At 48.3% G+C, this 18273-nt stretch overlaps 2 protein-coding genes across 4 annotated transcripts in view; both read left to right on the forward strand.

Moving 5' to 3' along the window:
- The first annotated feature begins 176 nt into the window (after positions 1 to 176).
- ECSCR (endothelial cell surface expressed chemotaxis and apoptosis regulator) lies at positions 177 to 13703 on the forward strand. Its single transcript, XM_008515546.2, has 12 exons — positions 177 to 369; positions 5553 to 5733; positions 9206 to 9250; positions 9573 to 9614; positions 9767 to 9826; positions 10313 to 10450; positions 10870 to 10917; positions 11567 to 11680; positions 12080 to 12178; positions 12365 to 12401; positions 13092 to 13188; positions 13358 to 13703. Exons 2-12 carry the CDS (start codon positions 5673 to 5675, stop codon positions 13364 to 13366), a joined length of 750 nt encoding a protein of 249 aa, XP_008513768.1. The 5' UTR covers positions 177 to 369; positions 5553 to 5672; the 3' UTR covers positions 13367 to 13703.
- A 2110-nt stretch (positions 13704 to 15813) lies between these two features.
- The window catches only part of DNAJC18 (DnaJ heat shock protein family (Hsp40) member C18), a 31062-nt gene continuing 28602 nt past the window's right edge, over positions 15814 to 18273 (forward strand). For 2 of the 3 annotated variants that reach the window (XM_070570803.1, XM_070570802.1), the window contains exons 1-2: positions 15814 to 15911; positions 17823 to 18003. The gene's annotated coding sequence lies outside the window, so the exon portion shown is untranslated. Of the gene's footprint in view, positions 15912 to 17513; positions 18004 to 18273 lie in introns of those variants that run through there. The other variant, XM_008515545.2, reaches the window with a different exon arrangement.

The raw sequence follows: 18273 nt of genomic DNA on the forward strand, positions 1-18273 counted from the left end.
TTTGTCTGAAAGTAACTTTATTTGACAATGTGTGCGCTTTAATGTGTCAAGTCAAAAAGTGCCCACCAGTTTCTCCTCTCTCTGGAGAGTTTATAAAGGATAATTTTTGGTCCTAACTAACTCCATGGGACCAGCCATCCCTGATTCTATGCCTTGCTGTGCACATACTACCCTCCATTCCAGTCTGGAGACTTGGAGACCACCCAGAATTCCCCCCGCCCAGTGGCTTGGTCCCTGGAGGCAAGATGTAGCCTCCTGAGTCCTTGTCTCTCAGCTAAGCTGCTCCACACCCTGACATTCAGGGACCTCATTTAGACCTCCCAGCTTACCTCAAGCCCAGGTCACTAGGCTGCTGAGCTGACCTGCAGAGTGAGTAAGAGCAGTTACTGGCTGACCCCCTCCCAATGTGATCAAAGGCTCTGGTCATCCTCTACCTCCCTCCTTGGTCCGCTTACACTTCAGCCAGAGGAAATCTGAATTCTGCCACAGTCCAGAGCTTTAGCCACTGCTGTTTGCCTCCTGCCTCCTCAAGACACATGTCCCATTGCTCTCACAGGCACCACCACTGGGGCTCCAGTCCCTGAGTCCAAAAGCCCAATTTCTGATCCTTCTGATGGCAAATTCTTCCCTTCCCCTCCCTCACCAATCCTGGATCTATCTCCTAAAAGGCTTCAGAAAGGATAAGGGGGTGGAACTTCTGGGACCAGACTATTGTCCTAGCCTTATCTCACTTTCCCACCTCCTTGCTCACTGTTGTGAGCTGCCCTTCCCATCATCTAAACCTTAATCATCTTTTATGGCTTAGTTCAAATGTCACCTCCTCCAGAAATTTATTCTTCAGCCCACTGTACGGAAGTAGCTTTCTTGCTTTTCCTTAAATCCTATAGCAGTATGTTTCTTACCTCATTCCTGACATTTGTCACACTTTGTCTTATGTTACAGGTGTCTGGGGGTGGATCCTGGGCACAGACGTACACACCGCCCATTTTTCTTCCTAGCCTGTGAACCTCATCAGGGCATTCCCATCTGTGTCTCAGAGTCTATCACAGTGCCTGGTACTATACAACAGGTGCTGGACAAAAGTTTGCTGAATAGAGCTGGAACCTGGAAGAATCTCCCCACCTCCACCCTGTCTTTAGTTCTGGAGGCTTGTAAGCAGGCACCCTTTACCTGTGGGGAAGGCACTTGTGAGTCACTACAAGTGTTCACTGACTCACTCCCTCTGTCTTTTTTTAGCTTTTTGTTGTCATGGAGCCTCTCAGATGGGTTCGGGGGCTAAAATGATCAAGAATCTGCTCTTATTTCACAGAGAAGAAAATCCCTGGCTTTTGAGGTTTGAGCACAGAAACCAAAGATGAAAAGACTCTGGGGTCCTCCCCACCATCACTCCTCCGGGCTGGAGGCCCCTGACTCGGTTCTGTACACTGGGCTCACTTGTCTTTTCTAACTCCCCAGGGAGGTGGAAGAGACCCTGTCAGACTAAGGCAAGCAAGGAGCAGCCCTTCTTCCCTCTCTCTGTCCCCACTGAAGGAAGCCAGGGTTAGAGTCTGCAGAGGGAGCTGAAGGAGAGGGACTCTGGGGACACTCTGAGCAGGCCAGCAGGAGGTTGCCAGGATATGAGAGGTCTGAGAGCTGGCTGACTTTCAGGGCTCATCTTCAGCTCAGGGTCACTGGAGGTGAGCCAAGAGCAAGGGTACCCATCTCAACCACACCCCACTTCCAGCCTTCTTATTAGAAGCTATAGGTCTATAATGGGTGTGGGATTTCTTTGTAGGGTAACGAAAATGTTTTAAAATTGATCATGCTGATGGTTGCACACATCTCTGAATATACTAAAAACTACTGAATTATACCCTTTGTTTTATTTTATTTTATTTTGGTGAGGAAGATTGGCCCTGAGCTAACATTGGTGCCAATCTTTCTCTATTTTGTATGCAGGATGCCACCACAGCATGGCTTGATGAGTGGTGTGTAGGTCTGAGCCCAGGATCTGAACCCGCAAACCCTGGGCTGCTGAAGCAGAGCATGTGAACTTAACCACTATACCACCAGGCTGGCCCCTGAATTATACCCTTTAAATGGGTAAATTTTGTAGTATGTGTCTTAGTCTGTTCAGGCTGCTATACCAAAATACCATAAATGAGGCGTCTTATAAACTACAGAAATTTCTTTCTCACAGTTCTGAAGGCTGAGAAGTCCAAGATCAAGACACGAGCAGATTTGGTATCTGTGAGAGCCCACTTCCTGGTTCAGAGATAGTGCCTTCTTGCTGTATCCTCACATGGCAGAAGGAGCAAGCTAGCTCTCTGGGGTCTCTCTTATAAGGCCACTAATCCCAATCATGAAGGCTCTACCCTCCTGATCTAATCACCTCCCAAAGACCTCACCTCCTAAAACCATCACCTTGGGAGTTAAGATTTCAACTTACGAACTTTGAGGGGACATAAGCCTTCAACCTATAGCCGTATGTGAACTGTATCTCAATAAAGCTGTTAAAAAACCCACAGTGAAAAACTACACACTTATTAGAATGGATAAAACAACAACAATAACTACAACAACAATGTAATAGTCCTGTAGCTGTTCATGGCAGTATCAGTCTTAAAAGGAAAAACTGGAAGCAGCTTAAATATTCAAACAGAAAGATGGTTAAATAGACCACAGAATAGTAAATATGTTGCCATTAAAAATGATTCCTATGAAGACTATGAGCCAGGAGAAAACGCTTGTAATTTGAAAATAAGAGAAAAGCTTCCTTTTCCTCTTCTTTTCTCTTCTGGAATAACTCAATCCTAAAGATGAGGCAGAACGAGGTCAGTGATGTGCCCATAGCGTGGGGGGAGTCATAGTGGCCCAGAACAGGGTGTCAGAGCCCACGAAGCATGAGGAAGGCGTCTATATGGTGAGGGAAGAGCCCAGCATGGAGGGTCAGAGGCTGAGTGGAGTGTGGAAGGCATCCGTGAGGGGACGGTGGCAGCTGCAATGGGAGCTTGGTGACAAGAGGAGTGATCAAATAGGGATAATGGGAGCCAGATTTCAGGGAAGGGCCTTGGAGAAGATACCCTCTAGTAGCAATGAGCACACCCTCCACCTGGATCTCAGTTTCTAAATACTATTCGCCACTAAAACAAACTAGGGCTCCTTGGAGAAATAGCTGATTCCAGGACTGGGGCATGAGATAAACCTGGAACATCTCATCATGTCAGAAAGTAAGGAAGTGCTCACAGAATGATGGAGACATGTCGAAAGGGCAAAGAAACCAGCTTGAAGGGGCTCCCAGTGGCCAAAATGGGGACAATTTGAGCATCGAAATAAATGATTGTAATGTGTGATATCCACATAGTTTCAAAATATCTCCCCACAAAATACTTACTAACTATAAAGGGGAAAAGAATAACTTTAAAGTGAAGAAAGCTGGCTGTAGCGGCTGAATGGTGGCCCCCAAAAGATATGTCCATATCTTAATCCCAGAACATGTGAATGTGACCTTGCTTGGAAAGAGAGTCTTTGCTGATGTAACTGTGTTAAGGATCTTGGGATGAGGAGGTCATCCTGGATCAGCCAGATGGGCGCCAGATTCAATGCCAAGTGTTCTTGGAAGAGACACACAGAGGAGAAGACACAGAGAAGGCGATGTGAATATGGAGGCAGAGACTGAAGGAATGTGGCTGCAAGCCGCGGAATGCTCAACAGCCACCAGAAGCTGGAAGAGGCAAGGAACACATCCTCCCCTAAACCCCTCAGAGGGAGTGTGGCCCTGCCAACACCTTGGTGTTGACTTCTGGCCTCCAGAACTGTGGGAGAATAAATCTCTGTTGTTTTAAGCCACCGGTTTATGGTAATTTGTTATGTAGCACAGGAAACCAACACACTAGCAGACACCACCTGAAGCGAGTGATCAAGCGAACATCCTCAGTAATGGCACAAATCAAAATTATGCACCCGTTGATTGGATGCAGAGAGGGACACAGCATTGGTTCTGTGACATCCCTGCCAAAGAGGCATAACCTAAATCTAAAAACGAGGGAGTGTCAGACAAACCTAAACGAGGGACACTCCACAAAATAACTGGGCCGAGTGGTTAAGCTTGCGCTTTCTGCTTCGGTGGCCCAGGGTTTCACCTGTTTGGATCCCGGGCGCAGACATGGCACCGCTCGTCAGGCCATGCTGAGGTGGTGTCCCACGTGCCACAACTAGAAGGACCCACAACTTAAAAAAAAAAAACAACTATGTGCTGGGGGGACTTGGGGAGAAAAAGCAGAAAAAAAAAAAAGATTGGCAACAGTTGTTAGCTCAGGTGCCAATGTTTAAAAAAATTAAAAAAAAAAGTCAAGGTCATGAGAGTTAAGGAAAGATCAAGGAACTGTTCCAGATTGAAGGAGACTAAAGAGACATACAGTGAGTAATTCTGGACTGGACCCTTTTGCTATAAAGGATGCTATTGGAACAATTATCAAAATCTGAATGGGATCTGAGGATTAGATGGTATTAATATATCAATACTAACTTCCTAATTTCGATGGCTGTATTGTGATTATGTGGGAGACTGTCCTTGTTTGTAGGAAATATACACTACAGTATCGGGGGTGATGGGGCATTCTGTTGGCAATTTACTCTCAAATGGTTCTATGTAATGTACTTCCAACTTCTCTGTACATTTGTGCTTGCTTCAAAATAAAATATCTATCAAAAAATAAGAGAGAAGAGCATACCAATCACACAAATGGTTGCACATATATATACATATATATATAGTGACAGACTGGAATACATAGACTGGAGGGAAATCCACAACAATGATAATAATTATATTAAAGAGGTAGGATTGCGTGTGACATTTCTCTGCTCTTAAATCTTTTGAGATTAGTTCAATAAGTATGTGTTGAGGATGTGCTGTATGTCAGGCATTGTGCCAGGTCCTAGGCATACTGAAAAAAGTGACAATGCTGGCCTGTGTCTGCAGGAGAGAGTATCACGGGGATATGTGCTGGATGGATGCTAAAACAGGGTGCTGCTAGAGCACAGGGAACACCTGACCCCAATGTGAGGGGAGGGCTGAGGAAGAAATGCCAGGAATGCGGTTCTCTTCTTTTTCTATAAGAATTAAAATAATGTTTCCAAAGCCTCCCCCAAAGATGTTGGGAGTCCCATCTGCACTGGGAGCCCTGAGGAGGGAGAGGAATGTGGAGAATTCAGAGTCTACAGAACATGGGTGGCTGGTAGGCTGAGCTTTAAAGCTCAGTCATGGGAGGGGAGGACATGATCTGAAACAGTATGGGGAGGGGTTGGAGTTAGACTCCAGGAAAACCTCCAGGTGGTGTGTGGAGGGACCTGATGGAGCCCTCAGAGAGGAAGAGAGGGGGCAGGGATCCAGGTTGCCCTCAGTGGTCTTTGTACACAGGCCCTGGAGGAGACCACAGAAGCTCTAGCCCAGGCCATGCCGAGCCCAGGCACAGTTGCTGTTATTTCAGCCTTACATCCTCATCTGGGCTGCTGGGCTAAGCAGGGCCCCTGGAGCCAGTCCCAATGTGTTTCCTTCTATTCTTTGACAGGAAACTCCTGGAGAGCCAGTCCCCACCCCCGCCCCGCCCCAGTGCTCCCTCTCTCTTCTCTACTATGGACAGAGCCTCCACGGAGAGAGCGGCTGCCTGCCCACCACAGACCCAGCTGACATGAGGACTGTCGGAGCTACACAGCTGTGCTGGGTGATCCTTGGCGTCCTCCTACTCCAAGGTAAGAGGCACTTGCCACTCTCCTTCAGGAGTTCCTCTCCCACAGTTGGCAGTCCTGGGTATGCTGGCCCTCCTTCAGGTCACACACCACACACGCTCTCCCTCGGGCCAGCGCCCAAGGGAAATTCCAGAGCCTTTTGTGAAGAGCATCAGTTGGATTGGGAGGCACGAGTAAAACAGAGGTATGGTTAAATCCTTTTGTGGGGAAATGTCCAGGGTGAACTGGGGCCCCCATAGAGGGTGGCCACCTGAAGTGTGGGAAGTGACTCCTTTGGTGTGAGATTGAGGCCCGAAAGCTCCTTCCAGGGTGTTCAAGCACAAAACTGTCTGTACCTTGGGCTTTACAGGTGATCTTTTTTCCTCCTCCATGTGACGAGCAACCACCTGGGAATTCCAAATATTTATTTTAAGCTCAAATCACAGCAAAAGGGACTCAGATTAGATACAAAGAACTATTTGCCAAAGAGGATATACACAATATCCTCACCCGGGGGCTAGATGAGATGACCTTCAAGGAGATGACTTGGAAACAACACTTCTCAGACAGGGCTCTGCCAGCTGATGAGTCGTGAAGCAGCTCATAAGGGATCCTCTAATTAGGGAGCAGTTGCTGGGAATTGTGAGAAATCCAGGAGATTCTGACTCACAAGGCAGCAACTTCCCTTTGGTCATCCCTTCCCCACCCCCACTTCACCTTCCACAGTCCTCTGCGGAAGATTCATGAGTCTGTGCTCAAAGCAGCAGAAGAGAGTCCAAGAGTGCTTGGATGGGGAGGGAGGATGGTGTGGGTGAGAAGGCCGGAACGCCAGACACTCTGCCTCCTGGAGAGGCCAGACATTTATCTAAAAGCTCATGGGCTGGGGGTGAAAACTCTGATCGCCGCCATCCCCCCACGCCCTCCGGGGAGGACAGAGTCATACATTTGATCTGGGGCTGGGGGAACATGCTGTTGTGGAAACTGCAGAGGTGGCAGAGGGGGAAATTAAAAAGTGAGACTCATGAGGTGGCCTTTTCCCAGGCCTAGGCTTCTCCCAGGTTCCCTACCCACTGTCCGGTCCCAGGCAAGTGCCAGGGCTAGGAATACCCTGTGTAAACTCTTCCTAAGCCACGCTCACCCCTTGGGTTTCCTAGCCTCTCCTCCCGAGAGCTCAGAGCCCTCACTGTCTCCTTCATTTTAGTGCAGTGAGGACATTCGGGCTCACAAAGGGACTTGACTGTGGATACACAGAGTCAGGGCAGACTTGAGACTTGGAGGATTTAAGAGAATGGGGCAAAAATAAAGACGTCTAGCATTTACTGAGCATGGACTATTTGTCAGGCACTGTGTTAGTGCTTTATATGCAATATCCTTACATCACACATGGTACTAAAATCACTTGCATTTTAAAGAAGAGAAAACTGAGGCCCAGGTCGGGGAGTAAGTGATAGAAGTCAGGACTTGAACTCAAGCCTGTCAGACTCCAAAATCCATTATTCTAACTAAACTATGCTGCTGAGGAAAAGAGGTGGAGGGGGAGGAGAGAGAGGATGAAAGGGAAGGAAGCAGGTAGGGATTAAGGAGGGGAGACCAGGAAAACGAGAGACGCCTGTGGCCAGTGTTCTTCAGGTATCTGCATGCCCCCTGGTCAGAGGCACCCTGGCCTGTACAAACAGATGCTCCCTAAGTCTCTCCTCTACCATCAAAGGAATCTACTGCTGACAAAATGTTCCTGTAGGAGGAAGGGGTGGGAGACAAAGAGAGAGCAGCTACGAGGACTTGAAGCTTCTGACTTTGGAACTCCTTCCAAGACATTAGTTTTGTTTCTAGATAAATGTGGGAAGGCAGTGCACTGGGCCCTCTCACTAAGAACTAAAGTTATAACCTTATAGAGCTTAGATGGTACCTTAGATGTGCTGGATCAATAATTGATAGATACGCCTATCTATCAGTATTTCAGGATGCGCCTTGGGTCGAAGGGGTTCTCCCAGGGTCATCCCCAGCTGGGAAGAGTTCTCTCTAGCTTTGGGCACCTACACGTTTTAACTCCTCTCTTGACCCTGATTCAACGGGGGAATGGGGCTATCAGAGATGGTGACCTGGAAAAACACCGCCCAGAGTTTGGGCAAGCTTGGGCTTGGAAACAATTAATTCCACACTATCCAAGCAATAGCCGCACAGAGGAAGGCAGTGGCTAAGGAAAATAAACAGACCAGCAGGCTGCCACAGGCTGGGCAGGCCCCTGGCCTCCAGCCACCTCTGTTCACCCAGCCCAGGGCTTGGTGCTTCCCTGATGAGAGGGGCTAGGAGAGCAGGAGGGCCAGGCCAGGGGCTGCTGTCCCAGCCTGAGTGGAATGAAGGGAACCCAGCTGGGCGGCTCCACTTCCCTATGTTGTTTTCCTTTCACATTGTTCACAGGTTTCAAGAATGATTTCATTGTGGAAAATGAGCAAACACAACCTGACCTTTCAGGTCCCACACACACAAGGGACACATATATGGGCACACAAGCATGCACTCATCTGCATAGTCTGCAGGCATACACAGGTACACACAAAACTAATGAGGGCTTCTGACTGGGGCCTCCTGGTAACTGACTCCTCTCTTTGGCCAACAATGACCATTTCTGAAATAGCCTCTGGCTGTGAGAGTAAATTGGTGGCTCCTTCTACAGCTTCCCTGCCTCCTGTATATACCTCAGAACTTGTGTCCTGTGCAGGCCTCTATCTCCAGCAGGAGGAGGGCAGGGGGAGAGCACAGATGCCAACTCTAGTCCTTAACACCATCTCACTCACCACATCTTCCCACCCCCTTCCCTTGGGGCAGGAGCAGGATGGCCATATTCACAGGGAAAAGTGGATGGCTCCATGGTAGTGTAGCAAGAACATTAGGCTAGGGGCCAGCCCCGTAGCCAAGTGGTTAAGTTCGCATGCTCTGCTTCAGCGGCCCAGGGTTTCGCTGGTTCGGATCCTGGGCGCAGACATGGCACCGCTCATCAAGCCATGCTGAGGCGGCGCCCCACATGCCACAATTAGCAGGACCTACAACTATGTACTGGGGGGCTTTGGGGAGAAGAAGGAAAAATAAAATCTTTAAAAAAAAAACCAAAAAACCCATATAGGCTAGAGACCTGCAATCTTGGGTCCTTGTCTAGATGTGGCAGGTCACTGGCCCTCTGTCCTTAGGCATATCCCTAGTTTGAAATAAACTTCCCCTGACCTGGTGTCAGGTTGGTATGAAACCCATGCAGGATTGAAGAGACAGGAAAGGACTCTGGGACATGGAACCATGAGGTCGTGGTGACAGTGCTATTGAGTCACCGTGTCAGAGGAAGCACGCACCAGGAGCTGGAGCCACATCCTTTAGCCCTCTGCCAAGTGTGTCTGCCTTCCAGTATGGGAGACTTGGAAAACCTAAAGGCCTGGGTTCTTCTATGGGCCCTGTGCTGGGCAGGAGACTCACCAAGCTAGTCTACGTGTTTTGCTTTCTCTTGCAGGCCACAACGCACAGTCCACCACAACACAGGACTCTAGTCTGCGGGGTAAGACCAAACACACAGGGCCTACTCCAGCCTTTAGGCCTGGGAGCTTAGAAAGGGTGAGAGCAGCTCTAGGCCCGTTTTGCACTGATCTCAGGTGATTAGGGCTGGGGCCAGAGCTCTCAGAACATCCAAGGCTAAGCTCCTCTAGGGACTTTTTTCAGCTTGGCCCAGTCTAACATGCCTTGAAAGAGGAGAGAGACAAATGGTTGGGGATGGGGATTGGGTAGGGAGAAAGACCAGAAAAGACCAGCTATAGGGAAAAAGAGAGGGAGACAGAGCAATAGGAGGCAGCACATCCTCAGCTTCAGCCGGTCTGTTTCAGGAAATCTAAATCTGACCACAGAGCCAACTTCTCCCAACACAGGTGAGTGAGTGTGGTTGCTGAGGGGCCAATCCCTGTCCCCTGCCCAGCCCTGCACACCTGCTTGGAGCTGAAGGGTTCTCAGATGGGCAAGAGAGGGTGGTGTCACCAAACCTACCCCCCCTCCAACTCCCCTTCTGCCTCTGTCCTTGCAGGAGACAGCCCTTCCTCAGAGGCCAGCAGTCCAAGCCCTCCATCCAGCACTAGCACCCCAGGTACTCGGCCACTCAGACCACAGTACTGTCCAGGGAGGGCCCAATCAGGAAGCAGACACAGTTTCTGCTCCAAAGGAGACTACATACTAGTAGGGGAACAGACAAGTGAACAGGACCTCACATTAACAATTACAAAGCAGAGTGAGAAGGACTGTGATGGGCATGAGCAGAAGGTGCTGTGGGATCCCAGACCGACGTCAGCCACTTCAGACTTGAGGGTCAAGGAAGACGTGCCAAAGGGAGTGACCTGTGAAGCTGAGGCCTAATAAGCAGTTAACCGGATGAAAACTGTGGGTGGAGGGTGGTGGGAACTGCATATTTCAGGCAGAGGGAACTGCACAGGCAAAGGCCTAGAGGTGAAAGAAAGGATGGCTCCTTCTAGAATTGAAAGCAGTAAAGAAAAGGAGGATTTTGGAAGAAGAGCCTTCCCTGCATACATGCTGACTGAGGCTCTAAGCAAGCCCATGCATACTTCCTAATCCACAGCAGCCACAGAGAAGGCCTCACAAGTCTCCAAGGTAACCAGTAAACCAGTGACGCCAAAGTCAAGCTCCGTCAATGGTCACTCCCCGTCCTTGGTGGGCCTGACCTCGTCCCAGCCACAGAAGCACACATCAGTACCTGGTGAGTACCTGGGGCTGGAGGCGTGAATGCTGGGGTGTTGTCTGGCTGGGTTCCTTCTTCCCCTCTTCAGGAGGCCCATGTCCTGCCCCACAATGAGGGGTCTCAAGGCCAGGATCCACATCAGCGGTCCCCTGGTTTGGGAGAGAATGAGAGAGGTTCCGTGGGGAGTAGAGACAAGAATTTGGGCCTGGTCACAATGAAGGTGAAAGGAGCCTGGACTCAGGACTGATAAAGGACTAGATGGGGTGGGGGTGGAGGTGGGGGGTGGGGGTGAGGGTGGGGAGGGCGGAGGCGGGGGCGGAGGACCCCAAATGATGGAAAGGGCTACTCAGGGCAAGTTGGCCTTCCCCCAACAGCACAGGAGAGAACTGGGGGTCGGGGGGATACCCTCCATTTCACCCTGCTGTTTCATGGCGCAGGTACAAGTGTCCCAAGCAGTGGCAGCAGCAGTGGCAGCACGACTGGAGGTATGTCATGTCTGCTCACAACGAAGAGCACCCTGACGCTTTCCCTCATCCTACCCCTTAGCTCTGGGATTTTTTACACTCCCAGACTTATTTGGGAGGAGACTGAGGATAAGGAAATGGAACAGCAATTAGGCCTGCAGTACAATGAGTTAAAGAGGGGAAGAGATGGGTAACCATACCACTTTTAAGAGGGCCAGAAACTTGTGCCCCTTAACTAGTAGCCTGGCCTGTTAGATCAGTGCCTGGGGACAAACATCTGGTGTCCTTCTTTCTTCCCACTTCAACTCTTGGCAAAGCAAGGATGACTCTGCCTTGGCCAGTCTGGCTCCCTATGTTTGCAACATAATCCCTTTCCTCTGGGCCCTAAGGGGTGGTGAGAAGAGCATAATGAAGGAAGCATCTCAAATTCTCTGGAGTCCTCTGGAACTAGCAACTTAAACAACTGGCAATACTATTTATGTGACCCCACATCACCCAATTCTGACCTCCATCCTCATGGGATCTGGTCGGAGTTCCAGGGAGGAAGTCTTTTTTGTAGGGCATGAGCTCTCTCTTCAGCCTTTCATCTGGGGGAAGCAGGAAAGGAGCAAGGTCTCTCTGGTAGGCTGTCGGTCCCTTCACTGACACATCCATCTCCACTCCATTTTAGACATGTCTCAAAATATTACCCCCAAATCAGACAACACGAGCCTGAGGACAGGAGAAGACTCGACAATCCTGCCCAGCCCCACGTCAGAGACAGTACTCACTGTGGCTGCATTTGGTGAGAGGGAGGAGAAGGTGGGGTGTGGCAGGGGACCCCACCCTTGAACTGACTTAGACTCTGGATCTGGAAACACAAGTTCAAATCTCATCCATTTGTTCTAGGAGAGTTTGGCTGACGAAGAAGGCCCTGGTGGGAAGGAGCCTCCACTGGCCCTCCAGTCAGCTCTTCTGCTCTGCCGGGTTCCATTTTCTTATGGGAGGATGGGACAGGGCTGCAGAGCTCACTCTGGCCAGGGGCAGCAGGCTGAGAGCTCACAGATTCAGCAGAGAAGGGGAATTCACTTTGCTCCCAGAGTCTGTCTACACAGCACTTAGCTGAGAAGGGAATTTGAAATCCTGTTGCCTGCTGCTGTCCCCTCCTCAGCCTCCCCTTCACCCCATCCTTTTCCCTGTTCAGGTGTTATCAGCTTCATTGTCATCCTGGTGGTTGTGGTGATCGTCCTAGTCAGTGTGGTCAGTCTAAGGTTTAAGTGTCGGAAGAACAAGGAGTCTGAAGGTACATGCCCTGACCCTCAGGGCCCCCCATTGCCCCTCTTTGCTGGGGAACCCAGAGCTAGATTCTGGAACTGACACTCAGCCCAGAGTTGAGGGAAGGAACTAGATGAAAGTCCACTTAGGTGGGCTTTGAGGGATAGGGTGGGCTTCTGTTACAGCATGTGTCCCCCCATTTGGATTTTTACAGATCCCCAGAAACCTGGGACTTCAGGGCTTTCTGAAAGGTAAGACTGTCAGAGGCGTAAGGGAAGGATCATCTATCTGACCTCCCACTCCAAAAGGGAACGGAGACTTCCCACCTTCTCCACACACGCACACACGCACACACCCACACACCCACACACACGCGCGCGCACACGCAGAATCCTGACAGCCTCCACTGAGGCCAGGGCGAGGGGTGGGTTGGACAGGGGTGGACCTGAAAGGAAACAATCAGGTGATGGAAAATGGACCGGGACTCTTCAGCCCCAGGACTAAGCCTCTATAACCCCTTCATGAAAAGTATAGGAATTCAGATTCTAATATACCCCTTAAATAAAAGGACACTTATTTAAGGAATCACTTATTGAATACCTTGTATGTACCAAGCACTGTGGTAGATATTTTGTAATATTACCTCAAATCCTTACAGCAATTCTTCAAGGCAGATATTACTGCATTTTATACATTTAAAAAATTGAGACTTAAAAGAGGTTGTAACTTGATCAAGATCACACAAGTAGTAGGTAGTAAAACTAAGTTAAATACAAGTCTTTTGGGCTTCAGAGCACACTCTCATTTCATCACAGTCCATCACTAAAATGTAGGGTTATCAAAACAAGGGTCTAAGTTTGAACCCCCCATCATGGTTCCTTGACCCTCGCATCGCTCTCCTGCTCCTCCTCTCCATGACCCATGTTCCCTTCTACCCCTAGCTGCTCCACAGCCAATGGAGAGAAAGACAGCATCACCCTCATCTCCATGAAGAATATCAACATGAATAACAGCAAAGGATGCCCCTCAGCAGAGAAGGTGCAGTTTTCCTGGTTCCTTCCTCCCCTCTCCCACCTCCTTCTCCCTTTAGGCTCTAGTTCCTTAACCAGAAAGAAGATGCTTTCAAAGACTCAGGCTCTTCTCTGCTCTTCCCTACCCCACCACTCCCAAGAAGTTTACCCTTCCTTATTGTGTATTTATTTTGCAGGTTCTTTAAAAGCAACCTTGGGGTTCCCATGGGGCCGAGGATGATGCAGCTGCCATGACTGTAAGGAGGAATGTGATAGGATTGGCAGAAGCGATAAACTACATATAAATTATTTTATTGTTTTACATCTACTCTCAGATCTAAACGACACTCATCCCTCCAGATCTGGGAGCAAGCTACCAGTATGAGAGACTCTTTCCCATATGGACAACCATTCTAGAAACATGGCCTGCTCCTCCCACATTCTCAAAATCACAGGAAGGAGAGTCTACAGAACAATGGCAAGGAAAACGACAAAATGGACTGGTCTTTTCTACTTTGCATTAAAATTATTTTCTGGCCTGCAGTCTAATTTCTTTTAAAGTCTGTGCTCTCATGTGCTTTTTTGTTGTGGGTTTTTTGTGGGGTTTTTTGGTGAGGAAGATTGGCCCTGTGCTAACATCTGTTGCCAATCTTCCTCTTTTGTTTGAGGATGATTGCCACTGAGCTAACATCAGTGGCAATCCTCCTCTACTCTATGTGGGATGCCACCACAGTGTGGCTATGTCCTCGTTGTGATCTGAACTTGCAAACCCCAGGCCTCCTGCAAGCAGGGCATTCGAACTTGACCACTACGCCACTGGGAAGGTGCTCTCCCATGTGCATTTCTTAACAGCAGCTTTAGGGCCTCCTTTCCTAGGCAAGGCACGTATGCAAGTTTCTGCCCCTGTGGGAAGCTCTCTGAGAAACCTGGGAGGTGGAGAGAACCTTTTGTCAGGTCTGCCTCCTGTTCGTCGCCTGGTTTTTTAAGTGGGATAAGGTGACTGACTAACCACTCCAATAGAGGGGAGAGAAAAGGAGCTGTAAATAGTGACCAATCACCACCAGTAAAGAAGTTTTAAATCTGGAGCATGAGAACACGGGAGGCACAACGCATTCTGACTTGGAAACTCCAGTGGTGAGAGCTGGATTATATGAGGGCAAATGTGATCTGCTCGTCCCAGAGTAGACATGTCTCCTTTTGGTCCTAGCTATGGGGATAACACTGGGAAGCTTAGGAGCAAGGATAGGTCTGTGACTTCATAAACTGAAAACCCACTCACTTTATCCCATACAGCTATTATCTTTGTGTCCTAGAAATTGAAATCACAAATACTACAAAGTCATTTAAAGAGAAGGAGGAAAAGAAAGCAGTTGTCTGTTTTCTTAGTAATCTCTACCATGACACTGGTTTGGATATGAATCTTGGTCGGGGAGAGTCAATGGGAGAGTCATCTGTGTACGTCTGCACAGTGTTTAACTTTATAAAGTTAAGTCAGCAATTTAGAACACAGGGAGAACACAATTACCCATTCTGAAGCAACAACATGCTATTTTCTTCCGGATTTAGACTCTGCAAAGTGATTTGAGAGGGAAAGCCTAGAACAAAAAGTTTCACTCTCCGTCTCATTGAAACTATTCAAGTGGACTGAAGAAACCTACAGATTTTCTGAAATGCTCTAGGGCAGGACCTGTAACCTGCTCATGTCTGTAGCTCCTATGTGGTACACTGTGCCCAGCATATCAGAGGTCATAAAAGCCGGCTCTCAAGTGCAGGAAATCTAGCCAGAAGGCTGGGCGCTGCCGCAGACTTGCAGCTCGACTCTAGCGAAATCAGCCCCCATCTCCGTGCCTATTTTCTTACTTTTAAAGTGAAGTGGCTGGACTACGTGACCTTCACTATCCTTTCTGGCTCTTATATTCCACACTTCTATAAACTCTAGATGTAGGGAAAAATGAACACAATCTTTTGAGTAGAGATCACTCTGGGTGGGGGCGAGAGACAAGTCCTGTGGCTAGTGTAGGTGACTTTGGGCAAGTCTGACATTCTCTGGACTTGGATTTCCCAGTGTATTCATGTGTATTAAGGGAAGGATGATCCCTACCTAGCCCTGTCAACCTCACAGGCTACTTGGTAGGTAAAATGGAATAGTCAATGTGGAGATACTTGGGAAGGAAAAGTACTAATGGGCAACTGCAGCAGACAACGTGGAGCCCCCCGCCACGCCCCGCCCAAGTCTCACTTCAGGATCAAGACACTTGTTCCTTCAGCTGCTGGGAGTGTTGGCTGCTGAGGGCTCATAGCTAGTCGATGACTGGTTGATGGAGGTGGGGGTGAAGATGAAGACCTGAACCTGTTGCCTCAATTTCTCCCTCTGCTCCATCCTGCGTCCCTTACTCCTCACAGCTGTTGTTCCCGGGAACACTCGCCAATAAACCTTCAGCATGCACATCTCAGAGTCTCAGAGTCTATTTCCTGGAGTACCCAACCTACAACAGCAATACTACACACAGTGTTTAAAAAAAAATCAGATACATTTTATTTAAGCCTTGCTGCAAAAAGCACATGACTTCCTAGCCAGTTCCAGTACAAAAATCCATCGCTGGGACAGAATTCTCCAGGTGACATAACAATGCAGAAGGACTGGATTCTGTTTGAATTGTTATTGTTATTCTGACTGCCATGGGCACTTAGTTCAGCTGCTTATCATACTGGACATATCATAATTAGGTCAAGGACATGGTTTCACTCCAGGTAACTCAGTTGACTTCTCCATTATAAGGCCACAAACTTCCTCCTGACTCTGGACAAAGTCCAGCAAATATGAGCTATTGTCATAGTGTATTTATTTGTGGGGGAGAGAGGGTGAATTGGTATTAGTAGGAGATTGAAAGCTTTTTACCCTGAAAATGACACTGCAGTACCACATTAGCCATGTTGATTTTCCTATTGCTAAATAACTATCCTTTGGGAAGGGGTTGAGGATGAATTCACTTAATGCTGAATTCTGCTCTCTTGCAAACTGTATTAGAGAAGGTTCTGTTGGAGGATCCCACTATTTATGCAACTACAAGACCCCACCTCTGACAGGAAATCCGAGTGCAGCCTTCTGCAGCCCCTGCAGCTTCCCTGAGACCATATCTCTTCCTCCGTGTCTAGACAACAGGATGGTGGCCATTTACAAGGCAGCTTCCTCCTTATTCTAACACAGGACTACATGGCCCCAAGCAGGAACAGGTGTGTGTTTGGGGTTGCTGTAGAGTGTCTTTCTCTCACTTCTTCCCCCATCCTATGGGAGGGCAAACAAACCAGCTCAGGCGCTTAGGCCTAGTCAGACAGATGGATCATTTCTGCAGTATCTTTCTTCCAGGGCTGGATGGGGCAGCCTCTCAATCATATAGGGCACTTGGCAAAACTCACCATCACCAGCAAAAATCCACTACAGTTCAACAAGTATTTCTAAAAGTAAGTAGAGAAGACTGATAGGAACCTGAGGCTGGCTCTACGTAAAATGATTTAGCAGATGAAGAATCTCTGCAGGCCCCTTGGCCTAATTCTTGCACACAATTTCCCAAAGCCAGGCTAGTACTACTCAATTCTATTTGAATCTGCTAGAAAACATCATGTGGCTCTGCTCAGCAGCCTCCCCCTGGATGTGTGGATGTCCTTTCTTGCCTGTTTGAATTTCTTTCTACACCTACCACCTTCTCTTTGAGAACTGCCTTGGAGATCCCAATTTCTCTTCCCCTATTTCCTTCCCAGTTGCTCTCTCAGTCTTCATATTAGTTACTTTTCCCTGGTACCTCCATCCTGAACCCTTTGAGCCCACAGCTTCCTCTTTTACCAAACACAGAGATTGAATTTGATAGTGGGAATTATTTTTGTGGAGTGGCTGTGTGCTCAAGCAAAAACTAGCACAGATGTGTTCTAAGTGTTGAGGTTTGGAGTGTTAATCCTGGTGATACAGCCATAGAAAAATTCATCCAGAAGTGTTGAGGTGTAAATGAGCTGAAGGGTACATTTGAATGGCAATACCTGAGAAGGCTGCAATGCTGAACGGTTTTTTACTTATGTAGGAGTAAATGAGTTGTCTAGAAAAGAAGGGGGAAGTGAGGTTCCAGAAGATGATGGGAAAGGATGTTGAGGTACTATTGCAGGAGATCATAGCAACATTCTTGCTAGGCTTTAGGCTTAGCAAGAACAAGTTACAAAACGGGTGGCTGAAAAATATGTGATCTGCTGATTCTCATAAATTACTATACTACATTGTTTGTGCTTTGGAATCAAAGGCTGGAAGGGAGTATCTTATCAAGCATGAAGGCAAGGGGCTTAAGAACCCTGGGCCCTTGCAGGAATGGAACGCCGTCTGCATAACTTGCTGATTGTTCCTAGGATACTTACTCCCTAAGAGAATGGCCTTGGGTAGGGCCGGGGTACGTTGAAGGGAGGAAGACTAGAACTGCCGAGCTTTGACCTGCATATCCCTGCTGGCATGAGTTCCTGCTATGCTTGTGCTTCTTTGCCTGCAAATAAATACGTGGCGATCAGAGAGACCTCACCTCAGTCCTTGAGGCTAATGGTCCCTTGTCCCATTAAATAACATAGATTATGTTGTGTCTATTATATAGACTGTGTTCTGTCTATTCATTCCGTCCGCCCCCTTAGCTGGCTGCCTAGCTGGTCTGGGCAGCAAGTGGCGCCCAACGTGGGGCTGTTCAAAAGCTCAACCAGGGACCTGAAGGAAGAATCGCCAAAGAGCGAAGAAAAAGAAAAAAGAAAAAAGCGGAGTTTCAGCGGTACGGAACCTGGAAGCAGGGTGAGGCCTCAAAAAGATTACCCGAGTTGGGTAAGTGCTTCCAGAAGTTTTAACAGGGTAAATGGGTAATTTTGAAAATACAGAACAATATCGCCCATACATCTGCTTACTCAGGAAATTGCTGAAGGCAGGTGGGGCTAAGGTTAAATTATTTGAATTATTACAGACTATAGAGAAGCATCGTACTTGGTTTCCTACTCTAGGTACATTAGATTTACAACCATGGGAAAAGGTGGGAATTGAATTAAAGAAAAAATATCAGAAGGGCATTCCGATGCCTGTGACTATATGGAACATTAG

This window comes from Equus przewalskii, chromosome 13 (genome assembly GCF_037783145.1).
Source record: "Equus przewalskii isolate Varuska chromosome 13, EquPr2, whole genome shotgun sequence".
Lineage (NCBI taxonomy): Eukaryota > Metazoa > Chordata > Mammalia > Perissodactyla > Equidae > Equus > Equus przewalskii.

Coding starts and splice junctions, on each gene's coding strand:
- ECSCR (XM_008515546.2), top strand. CDS start 5,673: ATGAGGACTGTCGGAGCTACACAGCTGTGCTGGGTGATCCTTGGCGTC. Junction 9,251..9,572: donor ACAGGACTCTAGTCTGCGGG/GTAAGACCAAAC, acceptor GGTCTGTTTCAG/GAAATCTAAATCTGACCACA. Junction 10,451..10,869: donor GAAGCACACATCAGTACCTG/GTGAGTACCTGG, acceptor TTCATGGCGCAG/GTACAAGTGTCCCAAGCAGT.